The following is a 19,928-nucleotide window of genomic DNA, read 5'->3' on the forward strand; positions in this document are numbered from 1 at the left end:
TTAAACCTATGCCTCCTAGTAATGGACTCTTCCACCCTGGGAAAAAGCTTCTGGCTATCCACTCTGTCCATGCCACTCATAATCTTGTAGACTTCTATCAGGTCTCTCCTCAACCTCCATTGTTCCAATAAGAACAAACCAAGTTTCTCCAGTCTCTCCTCATAGCTAATGCCTTCCATTCAGGCAACAGCCTATCTTATGTTCCTACACAATGTGAATATGCAGCTTGTTCAATGATGGAAGATATTACAACAAAACCAATCCTGTCTTTGCTTAACATCCAACACTCATAACCACACAGTTTCTAATAGAGATCTCTGGTCCACAATATAAGAACAGGTTGTAAATTAAAGAAAGAAAAATAAGGATTGAAGAATTACATTTTTAAAATGAAGACTTATCTGACTTATTTTGCCGTATTTCATTATTAAACTGCTCTTAGGTAGACTTAACTGGGCAGGAGGTACTTGAAATCAAGAAATTCATTAATTGAGCCTTACTTACATGCTAGCTAATAATAAGCAGAGAGGAACAGCATCCTTAATTAGATAATGGAAAACCTGATCTCAAAGAAAACTTGAGGTCATGCTGGTTAACAAATATAGGGGCATAAACTGGCCATGTAACAAACTCCTTGCAGCTGCTAAAGCCATCCGACTAAATACTTTAAAGAAATAGCAGCTGTAACCACAAAGAAAATGTCTGCCTGCCAGAGGCCATCTTGACCTCAAATATCGAATAATTATGGGAGTCTTTATCAAGGATGCGTGGTCTGGACAATGTCAGTTCAGATGTGCTGCTTTTATTTACGGTACAGAAGAGAGATACGTGGCATGGAAGGGAAGTTTCAAAAGCTGATCGTATTAAATGATTAAACTATTGTACAGTGCCCCAGTCAGATTGCTACATCAGTCTTCGCAACATAAAGAAAGCATTCAAAAATTGGAGTGGTGCAGGATGGAGACATCTCTGGCGTATTGGAATGGAGTTAAGAGAAAAAGAGCAGAGAGAGACAGTTTCTTTTGTCCTGAAGGGAGGCAGAACAATATAAGATAGTAGATGATGCAGATATGGTTAATCTGGGCACTAGTTCAGGGTTTTACAGGGAAAAAGGATATAGGTTAACACTAGTAAATGGGAAATTTAGGACAGATGTCAGCAAGAGATCGCATGAAATACGATCAGTACTCGGAATAATCTTTTGAGTAGGGTAATAAAGGTGGAAATATTAAACTCATTCAAAAGACAGATGATTTGACAGAGGAACTATTTCCTTTGTTCTAGATGGATGAGCTAAATGACCTGAATGGCTTTTTTTAAACTGTATCTATCATCTGTTAATGCGATAGTGCATATTTTGTTTCTGACCTAATGTGTTGGTGAAAGTTCCTCATCAGAAATACAAGGTAGAGCTGCAAAGCTGTTCCCATGCTGTAGTAAAGACCTACTGCAGAGAAGTGCAAATCAAGGTGAGTGAAAGTTTAAGGCAGGTGAATTGGCTTCCAAGAATTTGGAAATCACACATCAGTGACAGCGTACTTTCAGAAGAAGGGCTATGAGGATTAGTTTCTCACCAAGATCAGCTGGAGCTGCTCTCTTTAGTTGATGTTGTTAGTGTCTGGTAACATTTCACCCATTATTCCCTTAGCAAACATGCTTACAATCCGTTCTATCCATTTGAAATAGTCTTGGAAATATAGAAGGTTAGGCACAGAGAAAATATTTCCACTTGCTGCAGGATAGCAAATAGGGGCCAATAAGTCCAATAAGGAATTCAGGAAAAACCTCTTTAACCAGAGAGTGTGATTTGGTAGTGGAACTCCCTACCTCAAGCAGTATTTAAGGCAAGCTAGAGGAAGCTAGAGACGAAGAAAGAGTTAGATCAGATTGGGTTAGATCGGAGTTCTCCAAACTTTCCTATTGATCACCCAATCGCACCAGGGCACCCCAAGCATTCTCATAATGTTGTCGCCCCTTTTTGTGCCATGAAATTGGAGTGAACACAGGTACAAAAGTAAACAAGTGTTTTCTAGCTATATCTGTGCATATATTAGGAAGAGGCACACAGTCACAAATACATTCACCAGCCACATGGCTCCCTCACATTAATCCCTGGCCAAGCCACCCTCCCAGAACCCCTCACATTAATCCCCGGAAGTAGTACCCACTTTAGGAGTGAGTAATCTAAAGAAGCCAACTTGAGGCCATTCAACCTTGCAAAAGCACACCCCACCTCAAGGGACAGGAACAGCAGACACATGAGAAACACCACCACCTGGAAGTTCACTTCCAAGCCACACACCATCTTGATAGAAATATATCAGCTAATCCTTCAGTGATGCTGGGTCAAAATCCTGGAACTCCCTCCCTAACAACACTGTGGGCATAGAGGGCTTCCAAAAATAACCATGGCTGCAAAGCCCTTTTGTTCTCTTGGCCATTTGTTGGGCTCTTCATTGCGGCCAATAAATGAAGCCTTGTGTGTTTGTTTGTTTGTGTGGACATTGAGTCATTGAAAGGCACTTCTAAGATTATAGTAACAGGTGCATCACCATTCCCAGCAAAGGTGAAAATTGTCTGCGAGTGGGGAGAAGCCTGGGAAAACCCTTTGAAACATCAAAGCATGTGATTACTTGTTCTCCACAAACCATAATCAAATTCCTTTGGAATAATTATCTACAGCAGGGATTTCAGAACTGGGTTTTACTTAGCATCAGAGAGATTTTGGAAAAAGACCCTAGCAAAGAGAAAGGATGAAGAGATACCTCTCTCTCTCTCACTCTCTTTCTCTCCCCCACTGGGAGTAAGTGCAGGACCCCATCCAGTTCAAGAATTCAGTGTATCCAAGACCTACCAATGAACTGAAATCTTGTCACAATTCAACACCCTCCATATCTCCTGCTGCAAGCAATCACATAACTTAAGTCACAAGAACACAAGAAATAGAAGCAGGAATCAGCCCTTCAAGCCTGCCCCACTATTCAACATGACCATGGTTGATCTATGCCAGCCTCAGGTCCTTTTCTGTGCCATCCCATGGCCCTCTATTCCTCGATTAGTCAAATATTTATCCACCTTCACTTTGAATACTTCTACTGATCCAGCCTCCAATAGCATTTGGACAGAGAATTCCAGAGATTCATCTCCCTCTGCGAGAAGAAATTTCTACCCACCTCAGTTTTAAATGACCAGTCCTTTATCTTGTAGCTGTGTCCCCTTGTTCAGGATTCTCTCTCTAGTGAAAACATCTCACCATCTACCCCGTCGAGCCCTCCCAGGATCTTATATAGTTGATTACGGTCACCTCTCACTCTTCTAAATTCCAAGGAATATTTAGTCTCTCTCGACAGGACAACCCTTTCATCCCAGGAATTAGCCTGGTAAATATCCTTTGGACTGCCTCCAATGTCACAATATTCTTTTTTCAGGAAGGGCACAGTAACTTCATTGCAGTATTAATGTAAGCCTACCTGTGACACTAATAAAACAAACTTTAAAGTAAACTTTAACTGTACACAATATTCCAAACTGGCCACAACAATTAATAATCTACAGGTGAGAAATTACCACACAACTCGCCATGTGTTCCGTTTTCCGACTCAAGAAAACCTTATGATTATTGCTCCTATTGCTCGCTGCATCGATGGTAAAAATTACATTTGGATTTGAAAAAATGGAAAATAAATTCATAAACCGTTTTTCTGACCAACCAAGGAAGCTGAATAAAGGGGAACTGGGCCATCCCTCTTCACCTGGTCTGCAACAATTGACACAAGGAAACACTCAGCCCCAATATTTCATGAAAATACCTTTTTTGAGTTGGCAAAATTCTCAGCAAGCCCAAAGGACCACTGGTTGGTCTCCTAGACTAAATAATTACATAGCTGGAGTTCCATCTGAACACAAGGCCATATACAGATGATAAATTACTAAAACAGACACCATAAATGTGGTTAAGTACAAGACAGAGACCGGTTCAGAATGTGCTAGCGGGAAGACATAGCTGAGTTTGGAAAATGAATCGTGTCCATAACTGAGTTCATTGTGCTCTATTCGCACAACCTTCAACCATGCCTGCATGGGTTTCCTCCGGGTGCTCCGGTCTCCTCCCGCACTCCAAAGATGTACAGGTTAGGTGGCTCGGCCATGCTAAATTTCCCCTGAGTGTCCCAAGATGTGTGGGTTTGGGGAATTAGTGGAATAAATGTGTGGGGTTACAGGGATAGGGCAGCGGAGAGGGCCTGGGTAAGATACTCTGTCAGAGAATCAGTGCAGACCCAAAGGGGCAAAAAGGCCTCTTCTGCACTGTAGAGACTCTATGATTCTAAGGCAACACTTATGACTGACTTTAAGGTAGAAACTTGCTTATATGTTGCTACTGAAACAACACTGTATCTGACAAGACCCAGTCACAGCACACTGCCTTTCCTGCTGTAGGTCAGGGAAAAATCAAGTTTTCTTTTTAAATTTTCACTGCAACTTTAAAGTTACCAAGCCAATTCTCAGAGAGGACCCAGGCAAACACGAATCCATTCCTTGCTGACTCCAAAAACCAAGTTCAAATCCCGATTGAATCCAATTCATGGTCCTCACAGGAGGGACAAATAAGATCCAAGCTGACAAGATAAGGCATTGCACCCATTATTCGCTCAGCAAACATGCTTACAATCCGTTCTATCCATCTGAAATAGTCTTGGAAATATGGGAAGTTAGGCACAGAGATAATATTTCCACTTTCTGAGGAAAACAGATAGGGGCCAATAAATCCAATAAGAAATTCAGGAGGTTTCTCCTTACCCAGAGAGTGTGATTTCATAGTGGAACTCGCTGCCTCAAGTAGTAATTATGGCAAGTCACATACAGGAAGCTAGAGACAAAGGAACAGAAGGATAAGCTGATCAGGTTAGACCAGTGTTCCCCAAACTTTCCCAATGATCACCCAAGTGCATCAGGGAGCTCCAAGCATCCTCATAATGTTGACGCCACTTTTTGTGCCGTGAAATCAGAGTGAACACACAAACCAGCCTCCCATCCATTGACTCTGTCTACACTTGCTGCTGCCTCAGAAAAGCAGCCAGCATAAATCAAGGACCGCACACAACCTGGACATTCTTCCACCTTCTTCCGTCAGGAAAAAGTCTGAGGGCATATGCTAACCAACTCTAGAACAGCTTCTTCCCTGCTGCTGTCAGACTTTTGAATGGATTTACCTTGCATTGAGTTGCTCTTTCTCTACACCCTAACTATGACTGTAACACTACATTCTGCACTCTCTCCTTCTCTTTGAACGAAATGTTTTGTCTGTATGGAACACAAGAAACAATACTTTTCACTGTATGTTAATATATGTGACAATAATGAATCAAATCAAATAAAAAAAAATCAAATGCAAACAAGTCTTGGGCTTAATCCGACTCTTGATCTTAGCCAAAAGGCTGAGATATCAAGTTCCCAACCTTCACACAATATTTTTCTACATCTGTCACCTGCCGGCCAATGTTGCAAACTGTCCTCCTGCAATCTTTCAAAATCCTTGTCACCATTTCCTTACCCAGTTTGCCACTGCTTGCTCAAATCCTGGTCAGACGATAAGTAAGAGTGACCCCAGCACAGACCCCTGTGGAATACTAATAACCAGAGCTTTTCCAACTCAAGATGCATCCTGTAGCTCCTGTCCTTTGATTCTGGCCCTCCAGTCATCTCTCCATCAATATCGCCACATTTCCCTTAATTACATAAAAATGAAATACTGCAAACTCCAGAAATCTGAAATACAAGCTGCAAATGCTGGAATATCTCAGCAGGTCTGGCATCATTTGTGGAGAGAAGCTGAGTTAACATTTCGAGTAAATCTGCCTCTTCTTCAGAGGATTTAATAAAAATCTTTATGCAGTGCCATTTCAAATGTTTTATGAGTTGGTACTGTCATTGGTGTGATGAGTGCTAAACAAAACAGTTCGGGAAGTACAAAGGAGAGAAAAGAGCTGACATTTCGAGTCAAAGCTGGCACCGTCATTGGTGTAACAAGTGCTTTACAAAACAGCTTTGACAAAGGGTCACCCGGACTCAAAATGTCAGCTCTTTTCTCTTCTTGCATACGCTGTCAGACTGCTGAGATTTTCCAGGATTTTCTCTTTTGATTTCGGGAAATACAAAGTTGACCCGGATACCTCAAGAATGCAGTAATCATTTCTCCCATTGCTCCGAAATAAACAAACAAAGAACAACCCAGCACGGGAAACAGGCCCTTTGGCCCAACGAGCCCGCACTGCCGCATCATCCTACACCTATTCTACCCTGCGTGTCTACGAATGGAACCCCTAACTTAGCCAGATTCAGGGGAGAATAGTGTCAATTTGGTAAACCAATCAGCCTAAGAGCACATCTTTGGGGTGTGGGAGGAAACCGGAGCGCCCGGAGGAAACCCACGCAACCGCAGGGAGAATGCACAAACTCCCACAGACACAGGCCCAAATCCATGTATCTGCACAGCCAGCAGTGCTAGTCACCGAGCTGTTGCGGCGCCCGTCTACCGGTCCAGGATCAAGCACACACACCGACACGAAGTACGAGGCCACTCCCGGAACCACCAAGAGCAGCCCACGCACGACCCACCGTGTGCACGCCCCTCGTTTGACAACAAGGTGGACCTCCACCTGCGGAATAAAAAGACAAAAACGTTAACTTACAAGTCTGCATTTCCGGTGTCTCTCGAGGCTCTGACCTTATTTAATAGCCCCTACTATAACCCTCCATCCTCGTTTCGCTCATGTGTCTGTCTAATTGAACCTTAAACGAGTCCAACGTTCCTGCCTCCACCACCCTACTCGGTAGCGCGTTCCATACCCCCACGACCCTCTGCGTAAAGAACCTCCCTCTCACATCCAAATTATACCTCTCCCCCCTCACCCTTAAATCATGACCTCTCGTATTTGTACCCAGTCTAGGGAGCAGTCTCTCACTATTGACTCTATCTATTCCCTTCAGTATCTTATATACCTCTATCATGTCCCCCCTCAATCTCCGTCTTTCCAAAGTGAAAAGTCCCAGTTTCTCCAACCTTTCCTCGTAACCCAGTCCCTCCATGCCAGGCAACATCCTGGTAAACCTCCTCTGCACCCTCTCCAGAGACTCCACGTCCTTCCAGTAGTAAGGTGACCAGAACTGGACGCAGTACTCCAAATGCAGTCTAACCAACGTTCTGTACAACTGAAGCATTAGACGGCAGCTCTTATACTCTATACCCCTTCCTATAAAGGCTAGCATTCCATAAGCCTTCCTAACAACCTTCTCCACTTGTGTCGCAACTTTCATAGACTTGTGAACCTGCACTCCCAGGTCCCTCTGTATTTCTATACTCCTAATCGGTCTACCTTTTATCACATAGCTCCTCTCTGCATTATTCCTTCCAAAATGCATCACCTCGCACTTGTCAGGATTAAATTCCATCTGCCACCTATCTGCCCAATACACCAACCTATCTATATCCTGTTGTATCACCTGACATTCCCCTTCAGTATCCGCCAACCCTGCCATCTTGGTGTCATCCGCAAACTTGCTGATCACACCACTTACGCTCTCTTCCAAGTCGTTTATGTATACTACAAAGAGGAGAGGTCCCAGTACTGAGCCCTGTGGCACACCACTGGTCACTGGCCTCCAGCCCGAAAAGGTCCCCTCCACAACTACCCTCTGTCTCCTATTGCCCAGCCAGTTCTCAATCCACCTAGCTACCTGACCTCGTATCCCATGCACCTTAACCTTTTCTACCAGCCTACCATGAGGGACTTTGTCAAACGCCTTACTGAAATCCATATAGATGACATCAACAGCTCTCCCATCGTCAACCGTTTTTGTCACCTCCTCAAAGAATTCTACCAGATTCGTAAGGCAAGACCTCCCTCTAACAAAGCCATGTTGCGTATCCCTAATCAGATCGCCACACTCCAAATGCTCGTACATCCTACCCCTAAGTATTTTTTCTATTAATTTCCCTACCACCGATGTCAAACTCACCGGTCTATAATTTCCAGGGTTATCCCTACTACCTTTTTTAAACAGCGGTACCACATTTGCTACCCTCCAGTCTTCTGGGACCTCACCTGTGTCCAAAGAAGAGACAAAGATTTGCGCCAGAGGCCCAGCAATTTCATCTTTCACCTCCCTAAGCAGCCTGGGATAAATACCATCAGGCCCCAGAGCTTTATCCGTCCTTACGCTACCTAAAAGCCCTAGCACTTCCTCCCTCGTAATAGATATTTCCTGCAACTGATCCACAGCTCCCTCCAAGAGACCACACGCTACCGAACCCCTCTCCTTCGTGAATACCGATGCGAAGTATTCATTCAGGTGCTCCCCCATTCCCTCCGACTCAATACATAACTCCCCACTTTTGTCCCTAAGAGGACCAATTTTCCCTCTAACTACTCTCTTGCTCCTAATATAGGAATAAAATGCCTTTGGATTTTCCTTAATCTTACCAGCCAAAGCCATTTCATGCCCTCTCTTCGCCCTTCTAATTCTCCTTTTTAGCTCCCTCCTACTCTCTCTGTATTCCTCCAGCGCACTCTCCGTACCCAGTTGTTTCGACCTAACATACGCCGCCCTCTTCTTCCTGACCAAGTCTTCAATACCCCCTGTAATTCACGGCTCTCTAATCCTACCTTTCCCATCCTTCCGCTTAACCAGGACATACCTCTCCTGCAACGTTTTCATTTTGCCTTTAAAAGCCTCCCACTTGCCAACCGTGGACTTGCCAGCTAACAGTCCCTCCCAATCAGTGTCCTGCAGCTCCCTCCTAATCCGGCTATAGCTCGCCCTTCCCCAGTTCAGCACACTCCCGTTCGGCCGGCACTCATCCCTTTCCATTTTTATCCTAAAGTAGACGGACTTGTGGTCACTGTTGGCCACATGTTCGCCTACCTCTACCTCAACCACCTGCCCTGGCTCATTACCCAACACTAAATCCAGAATAGCCCCTTCCCTAGTCGGGCTAGTTACATACTGCTCTAGAGACCCTTCCAAAACACATTTCACAAACTCCTCTCCCTCCGTACCCCCAGCTCTAGGCCCCCTCCAATTCACTCCAGGAAGATTAAAGTCGCCCACTACAACCACCCTATTCTTCCCGCACCTATCCAAAATGCCCCTGCAAATGCCTTCCTCCACTGACCTCGGGCTGTTGGGTGGCCTATAGTATACCCCTAGCATCGTAATCTCTCCCTTTTTATTCCTCAACTCCACCCACAGTGACTCAATCCCTATTTCCTCTATATTGTCCTCCCTCTGCACTACTGTGATGTTTTCCTTTACTAACAGTGCCACCCCTCCACCTCTTTTCAAACCTCCTCTGTCACACCTAAAACACTTATACCCAGGAACATTCAGCTGCCAGTCCTGCCCTTCTTGTAACCACGTCTCCGTTACAGCCACCACATCTAACTTCCTCACAAACATCAAGGCCCTAAGCTCATCCATTTTTCCTGTCACACTCCTTGCATTGAAACAGACACAGTTCAACCCACATGTGTCCCTCGGAACCTCCTTCTCCCTGATAATTTTCCTTTCACCCAACTCTATCCCAGCCACATCCCCACCCCCCCTCCCTATTAGTTTAAACCATTCCTAAACACCCCAGCTAACTTCCCCGCTAAGACACTAGTTCCCCTCCCATTCAAATTCTCCCCACCCCTCCTGTACAGTTGCCCTTCTCTCCTAAATACCTCCCAGTGGTCCACAAAAGTAAAGCCCTCTACCCTACACCAATCGCTCAACCATGCATTCAGCTGCATGATCTCATCATTTGCAATCTTTGCAAACTTCCCTGCTTTCTTTTTTTTTCACTTTAGTCTGAGTAACAACCAGTTTGGAGAGCAGTGAGATACGATTAGTGTCAACTGGGCTTGCGATAGAAGCCACCTGCTTACAGGGGAATGTCCCATCAACAAAGACAGTGCTGTTCCAGGGTATTAGAAGCAGACAGCCTAAGTGCAATAGAAACATTGACAGCAGCACAATTTCACATTGCATCATTGGAATGGAAAGGTAATTGAGGCACTCTGCCAGCTATGAACCAATTGTGAGTCTATACAGCATTCCGTGTGGTTAGGAGGGGAAAGAGTTCAGACAGCTTTGCAGCCAGTGCCATCTAACAACCAAGAAATTCATGAATGGATTTCAGGTGCATTCACCTGGCAAAATTCATCTGGCAGAGTGACACAGTGGTTAGCACTGCTGCCTCACTGCCCCAGGGACCCGAGTTCAATCCCCGGCTTGGGTCACTATCTGCACTGACTCTGCACATTCTTCCCATGGGTTTTCCTCCGAGTGCTCTGGCTTTCTGCCACAGTCTGAAAGATGTGCTGGTTAAGTGCATTGGTCATGCTAAATTCTCCCTCAGTGTACCGGAGTGTGGTGACTAGGAGGTTTTCACAGTAACTTAATTGCCATGTTAATGTAAGCCCACTTGTGACAGTAATAAATAAACTAAGTATACTTAGGCCTGATTATAATATTGAGCGGCCAAACATCATACCGATCCTTTAGATGTCTGTAATGAACAGGCCAGAACTCTTTGGTAAATATTTTTTACTGGTAAATTCTATGTAGCAGCTGCAATATCTGTTTTTTTTTAATGTACAATGTGACTTAAATCCTAAGGTGGCAGGGCACAGACTTCCCTCTGTCTTTGCATACAAAAGCATCTGTGAATTCTGGACATTTTGAGTCAGATGCGAATGACAATACATCCCAGGACGCCTCAATCTTGATCTGATTTGATTTATTATTATTGCATGTATTAGTATACAGTGAAAAGCCTTGCTTTTCTTCATCCATTCCCTCAAACTCTTTGCCCAAATCAATCTCTATCCATCAAGCTGGCCTCACCCCATCTCTCAAATGTGCTCAATTTGGGATGCTGGGGTTGGGGTGAGATGGCGGGGTGGAATGGGAAACTCCTTTCAGCATTACAGATTGGCTCAGCAGAAAACTCTGTAATTTCCTGGGCTAGTAATGGGAAATATCTGAGCATTTTTAAGGAGTTCATCCTCACTGAGGCTGCCCTGTATTTTCTGTTCCCTTTGTTGCATTTTTGTGAGCTCAGTACAAGTCACAGTAAAATTCATAAAGCTTCCCCAATTCCAGGCTCTTAAACACTTGTGACTAATATACATGACTGATGGCTGAAGGAATTGAAGCTTTAATTCTAACACTCTTAGAAGAAATGTACTTCCGTAGGCCCCGTCAGCTTTCCTTGCCTGCAGATTGTTTATATTAACGTACAACTGCCTTATTTCTGAGCATACACTGATGACGTTGCTAGAATAGGGTACATTGTGTACAGTATTGGTCTTCTTATTTAAGGGAAGATGTAACTATGATAGGAGAAGCTCAGAGAAGGTTTACTCGACTAATACCAGAAATACTTGTCTCATTGGGAAAGGTTGAAGAGGTCAGGTTTATATCCACTGAAGTTTAGAAGAGTCAGAGGCAACTTATCATCATAGAGTCATAGGAGTTTGCAGGATGGAAACAGGTCCTTTGGCCCCGCTTGCCCATGCCATCCAGTTTTTATCACTAAGCCAGTCCCAATTACCCACATTTGGGCCCATATCCCTCTCTTGCCATCTTATCCATGTAACTATCTAAATGCTTTTAAAAGACAAAACTGTACCCACCTCTACTACTACCCCTAACAGCTTGTTCCAGACACTCACCAGCTTCTGTGTGAAACAATTGACTTGACCGAAACCTGACGGATATTGACAGGGTGGATGTGGAGAGGATATTTCCTCTTGTGGGAGAACATAGAAATAGGTACCACTCTTTCAAAATAAGGGGTCATTCTTTAAGATGGAGATGAGGAGATATGTTTCCTCTCATCCCATGCTCGGTCCTCCCGGGTTGCATTTTGCCCCAGGTTCCTTCTGTACTCTGTCGGCTTTGTTTCTGTTAAGCCTCCAGTGCGACAGATTGGTGGTTTGAGCTTGGCACTGTTCAATGGGAGCCTTCACCCTTCACCCTCCCCAGCTCCCATGGTCTGACCCACCCTCTTCCCCCTCACACCCCCTCCAAAGCTCCCACAACCTCATCAGCAACACCCACTCTCCTCAAGCCTCACCGGCAACCCTCATGGTCACTTATTCCTTTTGTCCAGAGTTGGTCACCATGTCTTAAAGAGAGTCTGCAGCTTCCTGTTTGGCTGGGTGTAAAAGATCCTATGGCACTATTTTAAAGAAGAGCAGGGGTATTGATCTATGGAAGGGAAACAGAAAAGATTTACCAGAATGTTGCCTGATGTGGAGGGCATTAGCTATGAGGAAAGGTTGGAGAAACTTGGTTTGTTCTCATTGGAATGATGAAGGGTGAGGGGGCGACCTGATAGAAGTCTACAAGATTATGAGATGCATGGACAGAGTGATAGTCAGAAGTGTTTTCACAGGGTGGAAGAGTCAATTACTGGGGGCATAGGTTTAAGGTGTGAGGGACAAGGTTTAAAGGAGATGTATGAGGCAGATTTTTTTACACAGAGGGTGGTGAATGCCTGGAACTCACTGTTGGCGGAGGTAGTGGAAGCAGATAGTCACTTTTAAGGGGCAACTGGACAAATACATGAGTAGGATGGCAATATGGTCCTCGGAAGGGGGCTTAAGTTCACGTGGGCAGCGTGGTCAGTGTAGGCTTGGAGGGCTGAAGGGCTTGTTCCTGTGCCGTAATTTTCTTTGTTCTTTGCTCAGGGATGTTATTCCATTGGCCGATATTTATCTCCCAGTTAACATCACAAAGATAATTTGATCATTATCCTGTTGCTGTTTATGGGAGTTTTCCATGGGCAAATGAGCTGCTGTATTTCCGACCTAGTGCAACAGTGACTACATTTCAATAAGTATATTGCCTGTAAAGCACTTTGGGATGTTGTGAAAGGTGCTATATAAATGCAAGGCATTCTTTCTTTATGACACTTGCAAGAAATGGCAGACTTGCAAGTAAAACCCAAATAAAGCCCAGTGCAAAATACTGCAAAATCTAATAGCAAAAGCACAAAATCCATATATCATTAGTTGCAAATCAAGTGACAAGAGATTGAGGGGCAACCTGATTGAGATTTACAAGAATATGAGTGACATGGACATAGTGGATAGTCAGATGCTATTTCCTAGGGTAGAAAAGTCAAGTACTGGGGGATATAGGCTTAAGGTGCGTGGAGAAAAGTTTAGAGGAGATGTGCGAGGTAAGTATTTTACACAGAGGGTGGTGAATGTCTGGAACACGTCCACCTGGGGAGGTGGTGGGAGCAGGTATGATAGTGGCATTCAGCAACATCTGGATGAATACATGAATGGGATAGGAATGGAAGGATATGAACTCCATAAGTGCATACAGTTTTAGTTTAGGCAAGCATTTGATCAGCACAGACTTGGAAGGTTGGAGAGCCTGTTCCTGAGTGTAATGTTCTTTGTTATTTGTTCTTTGATACCCTTCCTTTAAGGAATCTATTTGAGGAGGCCGGATCTGCGGATTTCTAACTAATGTGGGTGAGGTGAGGTGAGGTGGGCAAAGCTTCTACCAAAAGCAGGAAATTCAGCATAGCCTATCTGAATAATAGTGTGTGCACCATGATCACAACCTTAAGTAATTTACTCTTAGACTTAGGCATGTCATTGCTATTGTATTTTGTGAACTTGAAACAAAAGCAGCTACAATTTCCTTTTGCAAAAACATGGCTTTGATATCTCCAGTATGTGATAACTCCCATGATCTGTGTGGGGAACCACTAATTGACCTTCCTGTAGGGCTCGTTGAATATGAGCTCCATGAGGATTAGAAAAAGCCAACCAGGTGGAACTCGTGTCTAAAGCAAGACCCTGAGGGGGTCCATTAACTTTTTGGTCCTGGTTGGGATCTGTTGTGTTCACCACAGGCTTGTAGTTATTGTTTATTTTAATTTAGTGCAATAAGAGCACGGCTCCTTCACAACCAACTCCTAGAATTATTATACAGAACGTGTGAGGCCTCAAACAACCCAAAAAAAAAATACAGGGATGTGGAGGTCTTGTTAAATGTTAACAACTCTCTTCAAGTTCTGCCTCCTCGCAATGTGTGGCTAAATGGGCAACCTGAGCAGCAGGCAGAGGAAAATGCCAGTGACAGGGTGCCAGGCAGAAGGTGTGAATGAAATGGTAACCAGGAGTGACAGAGGCTTGTGATCAGAAGGAGGGAGTAAGGCCCTGATCTGGAGTAGGTGGAGCATGTGATCAGCAGTGGTCCCACACACCTTTATGCTCTCTTCTCTTGTCCCCCCGTGAGTACAGGGGTGAGAGTTAAGGCCAGTCTGTGCCCAGAAGGCTCTCCTGTAAGTAGGACAGGAAACCATAGACAAGTGAATTGCTGCTGGCTCAGACTTTCCTGTCCTTGTATTTTCTCTTTTTTTTATTCATTTGTGGACATGGCGTCGCTGGCTGGGCCAGCATTTATTGCCCATCCCTAGTTGCCCTTGGAGGGCAGTTGAGAGTCAACCACATTGCTGTGGTTCTGGAACCACATGTAGGCCAGACCAGGTAAAGGCGAGAGATTTTCTTCCCAAACAAAAATCTGGAATTAAGAATCTACTGGTGACCGTGAAACCATTGTTGATTGTCAGAAAAACCAATCTGACGAATGTCCTTTAGGGAAAGAAATCTGCCATCCTTACCTGGTCTGGTCTACATGTGACTCCAGAGTCACAGCAATGTGGTTGACACTCAACTGCCCTCAGACAACTAGGGATGGGCAATAAATGCTGGCCAGCCAGCGACACCCATGTCCCATAAATGAATGAAAAAATAACTTCTCAGTGAAACCTTCAGAGGGTCTTTGTAGTGCTTCCTTTGACAGCCTTGGGAGCACACCACACACTCAAGTTCTCCACAGAAGGTTAACTTTGGTGAGCGAGTGTCAGACATTCTGGCTTCATGACCAGTTGGGAGTGCCTCAGTGCTGGTATGGGTATGCCACCTCAAGTGAGCACCTCAGTGCCTGGTATTTTGTTCTTCATTTGACCTTCAGAAGCTTCCAAAGGCAGTGTTCAAGTAAAAATTGTTGTGCTTCTTGGTATGACGCTGGTACACGGTCCGAGTCTCATGTAGAGCAGAGTAGGTAGGACTATTGCTTTGTAGACTTATAGCTTGGTAAACAGACTTTCTCCTCCTTGTTTCCAGACTGATGTTCAAAGCCTGCCAAAGGCTACACTTACTTTGGCAATTCTTGCATCTGTCTTGTTATCAATATAGACAGCTCATGAGAACGCGCTGCCAAGATAAGCGAACATATCCACTACTGACAAGTTCTGGTCACGGACTGAAACCTTGGGCTCGAGATAGGGCTTTCCAGGAGCAGGCTGGTATGTTTAGTTTTCCTCTCGCTAGAGTTGTTTCATGGTGAGAGTATACAGGATCTTGTAATTCCTTCCCATTGAAACTCTACAATCAGCTGCCATGCTTACACCTCCCAACCGCACAGCGATAGAAGCCGTAGTACAACACAATCCACTATGGTGAGACCTGATGGGACAGCAAGGGATCCACGTTTGCCTGTTTGCATCATCAGAGCTGAACCAATTCAATTTCAATTAAACCTCAACTTCTGGATCTTGCTCACTGCCTCACATTCTGTCAGCTGGAATGTTTGCCCTAATGGGGTGACACGGTGAAACAGTGGTTAGCACTGCTGCCTCACAATGCCAGGAACCTGGGTTTGATTCCCGGCTTAGGTCACTGTCTGTGTGGAGTTTGCACCTTTCGCCCCATATCTGCATGGGTTTCCTCTGGGTGCTCCAGTTTCCTCCCACAGTCCAAAAGATGTGCTGGTCAGGTGCATTGACCATGCTAAATTCTCTCTCAGTATACCTGAACAGGTGCTGAAGTGTGGCGACTAGAGGCTTTTCACAGTAACTTAATTGCAATGTAAATGGCTTCTTGACAGAAGACAGAAAGTGGTTGTAGAGGGTTGTTTTTCAAACTGGAGGTCGGTGACCACTGTGTGCCTCAGGGATCAATGCTGGGTCTACTGTTATTTGTCATTTATATGAATGATTTGGATGAGAATATTGGAGGCATTGTTAGTAAGTTTGCAGATGACACCAAGATTGGTGGCATAGTGGACAGTGAAGAAAGTTATCTCCAATTGCAACAAGACCTTGGTCAATTGTGCCAGTGGGCTGACGAATGGCAGATGGAATTTAATTTAAACAAATGCAAGGTGATGCATTTTGGTAGATTGAACCAGGGCAGGACTTACTCAGTTGAGGAGAGTTACAGAACAAAGCAATCTAGCGGTACATGTTCATAGCTCCTTGAAAGTGAAGCGCAGGTGGACAGAGTGGTGAAGAAGGCATTTGGCATGCTTGATTTCATCGGTCAGAACATTGAATACAGGAGTTGGGACGTCTTGTTGAAGTTGTACAAGACATTGGTAAGGCCACACTTGGAATACTGTGTGCAATTCCAATCATTCTATTATAGAAAAGATATTATTAAACTAGAAAGAGTGCAGAAAAGATTTACTAGAATGCTACCGGGTCTTGATGGTTTGAGTTTTAAGTAGAGGCTGGATAGATTGGGGCTTTTTTCTCTGGAGTGTAGGAGGCTGAGGGGTGATCTTACAGAGGTTTATAAAATAATGAGGGGCACAGATCAGCTAGATAGTCAATATCTTTTCCCAGAAGTAAGGGAGTCTAAAACTAGAGGCCATAAGTTTAAGGTGAGGGGGAGAGATACGAAAGTGTCCAGAGTTGCAATTTCTTCACATAGATGATGGTGAATGTCTGGAATAATCTGCCAGAGGTAGCAGTAGAGGTGGGTACAATTTTGCCTTTTAAAAAGCATTTAGGTAGTTACATGGGTAAGATGTGAATAGAGGGATATGAGCCAAATGTGGGCATGTGGGATTAGCTTAGGGGTTTTAAAAAAAAAGGCAGCATGGACAAATTGGGCTGAAGGGCCTGTTTCCATGCTGTAAACTTCTATGACTCCACTTAAAGTCTATTAATGTTTCCCTACTTGTGAAACTAATAAATGAACTTTATGCTTTGGTTTCCTCCCACAGTCCAAAGATGTGTAGTTAGGTGGATTGCCCATGCCAAATTGCTCCTTAATGTCAGGGGGACTAATTAGGGTAAATATATGGGGATAGGGCCTGGATGGGATTATGGTGGGTGCAGACATGATGGGCTGAATGACCTCCTTCAGCACTGTAGGATTCTAACTGATTGATGTATATTGATTAGGGTGGTGTAGTTGGTTTGAAAATCCCAGAATCATTTCATGTGCAGTCGATGGAAGCCCTGGGGGATTTTCGGGTGAGTCATCGAAATGGCCTTTCCGACCTTTATTTATCTTACAATTTTTATATGCACACAACAGTGTGGCACAGCACTGACAGGCTAGGTAGCAGCTTCATCCATGGACAAAGCAATCCAGACTCATTCCACATGACAGTTTATAGATCTGTGTGACAAGATGAGTAATGGTTCAATTTAGGTCAGTTTGGGGCTTGAACTCCAGTTAGCATCCATCCCTTTGTGAAATGTTCAGGAAATGTTTTAAAAAATTCCTCGATAGTAACTGTCAATTTAAGCAAATGGAGGAGGAAAGGAACTGTCCGAATTCTATGCCATCCTTCATAATATTTTGCATGATTCATTTCTTTACCTCTGTGGTTAGGTTCTTTGTTTTTAATAAGTATGTACTACTCCACTGTTTTAGCTATTATTAAACATGCTTGGTTTGAACCAAAGGAATGTTCTTCAGTCGTACATTACAGTTCCATCCTTTCAAATGGCCCTTTGAAATCGCCATTTGCCAAAACAAAAATTGGCAATGAGTCGTGAGTGAATGCTTAACAATCCAACTGTTCATCAACAATTTTGTTTTTAATAGTTTTGAAAGCTGTTTACATCAGCTCCATGAGAGCCTATGAACATTTTGTATATAACCTTAAGAGGGTTAGTTAGCTCAGTTGGCTGGTTAGTGATGCAGAGTGATGGCAACAGTGTGGGTTCAATTCCCCTACTGCCTGAGGTTATTCATTTATTTTCAGCTTTGTCCCTTGCCTGAGGTGTGGTGACCCTCAGGTAAAGTCATCATAGAGGTGACCTACGTGACTTTAAGTGGATTCAAAATTAACAGGTTTACACTTTGGTTAAGACAGCGAGCAAACGTATTTATGCGTCAGTAAACAGCGTGATAGCAAGATGATGCAGGAAGTGCCAGTGGCTGATCAGGTTTATAATGTGCCATATGTATTTTACAGCTCACCACGGCCACCCTAGATGGCAAGCTCCAACTGTTTGTACCATAGAGGCGGATGACCCTGAAGACACAGCCACACAGGAGGGAAGTTGTAACTTGGAAACAGTGCGAATAAATCATAACGGAAACCGAAAACTGGAGGATCTTTCCTTGATGGGAGACCAAATGATAAGTGTTACAAATCGGGAAGCAGTTAACAGGAGGGCTCAGAAGGAACATGGAACTTAGGAGCTGGAGCAGGCCATTTAGACCCCTTGAGCCTGCTCCATCATTCGATAAGATGATCTGGTTGTAATCTCAATTCTACTTTCTCCTGCAGCCATAACCTCATAACCCTTGACTGCCTTGTCACGATGAAGAGAGAGACATACTTTGACCTTTCTCAGTGTCTCTGGGATAAAGGGCTTGTGATAAACAGATGACTAGGAGACTTTGAAATGACTGGACGTTATTCAACAAAGATGATGAAAAGACTTCTGAGCCAGAACAGTAGCGTCATGAGCTTCAGCCCTGCGTCAGACCATCAATGTGGCAAGTGTTTATCGGAATGTTTGTGTTCAAGGACTGAAAACGAACAGCTTCTCTGTGGCTTTCACATATTGAAAAGGAAGCAGAGTAAATCAACTGGGCAGGCTTTCAGGCTGCCTTTGCTGACCCTACACAGCTCACTGCTTAGGAACCCTGTGTAAACTCACTGTAAAGTTACAGGGACAAAGCACTTTGAATAAACTTGTAAACTCTTTTACAAAATGGAGGCTATAAATTTAAAAATTAATTTATAAACTTAAATATTATGGACGGCATGGTGGCACAGTGGTTAGCACTGCTGTCTCACAGTGCCAGGAATTCGATTCCCAGCTTAGGTCACTGTGCGGAATCTGCACGTTCTCCCCATGTCTGCATGGGTTTCCTCTCACAGTCCAAAAGATGTGCTGGCTAGGTATATTGGCCATGCTAAATTTCCCTCACTGTACCCGAACAGGCACCAGAGTGTGGCGACCATGGGATTTTCACAGTAACTTCATTGCAGCGTTAATGTAAGCCTACTTGCAACAAATAACTAAACTTTAACTTTAAACCAGTGGCAGTTCAGTAGAACAGTGTTCCTCATTTTTACAGAGTAAAGTATATCTTTTGGTCATCGCACATCCATCCAACAAATGGTTTTCAGCCCATGTTTGCCATCAGTGTGAACGGCCGCGTGGGTGTAAAATATGGCGAGATTTAGGAAAAGTGTTTCCTGCCAGCGAGATCAAGTTTTCCGATTTTCCAGACACTTCGCTGGTGACCTAACGAGAATCCAACCATAGAAGGTTGGGAACCTCATTTAGATACATGGATATATTATTAGTGAGCTCTCCAACTGGAACTTACCCCTCTCGCTGAACGTTCCATGAACGACGGCATGAAGTCATGACAGCGTGGTTTATAATGGCTCTAGAAAATCGAGAATCTGCCAACCTCACTTCGGAAGGTAGTGAGTGCTGAGGTCGCCATCTCCCTCCAGGATGCCAGTTGCAGAGGGAGCACCAGAGAGGAGGCAGGAACCTGGATAATTACAACCTGGTGCCCGGGGAGAGGGTTCATTTCAGCTTCTCGGGAATTGAGGTCACTTACTTGCCTTAGCAGCCCACAGATGTG

The 19,928-nt window shown here is 44.2% G+C and overlaps 1 protein-coding gene across 1 annotated transcript in view; it reads left to right on the forward strand.

Moving 5' to 3' along the window:
• Positions 1 to 18,951, forward strand: part of wdr27 (WD repeat domain 27) — a 394,966-nt gene extending 376,015 nt beyond the window's left edge. Inside the window, exon 25 of the mRNA XM_080199853.1 lies at positions 18,289 to 18,951. Coding sequence (XP_080055979.1) covers positions 18,289 to 18,336 — 48 coding nt within the window. The 3' untranslated portion in view covers positions 18,337 to 18,951. The remainder of the gene's footprint in view (positions 1 to 18,288) is intronic.
• Positions 18,952 to 19,928: the final 977 nt, after the last annotated feature.

The sequence above is a fragment of the Carcharhinus amblyrhynchos genome, chromosome 12 (genome assembly GCF_965287045.1).
Source record: "Carcharhinus amblyrhynchos chromosome 12, sCarAmb.v2.hapA, whole genome shotgun sequence".
NCBI lineage: Eukaryota > Metazoa > Chordata > Chondrichthyes > Carcharhiniformes > Carcharhinidae > Carcharhinus > Carcharhinus amblyrhynchos.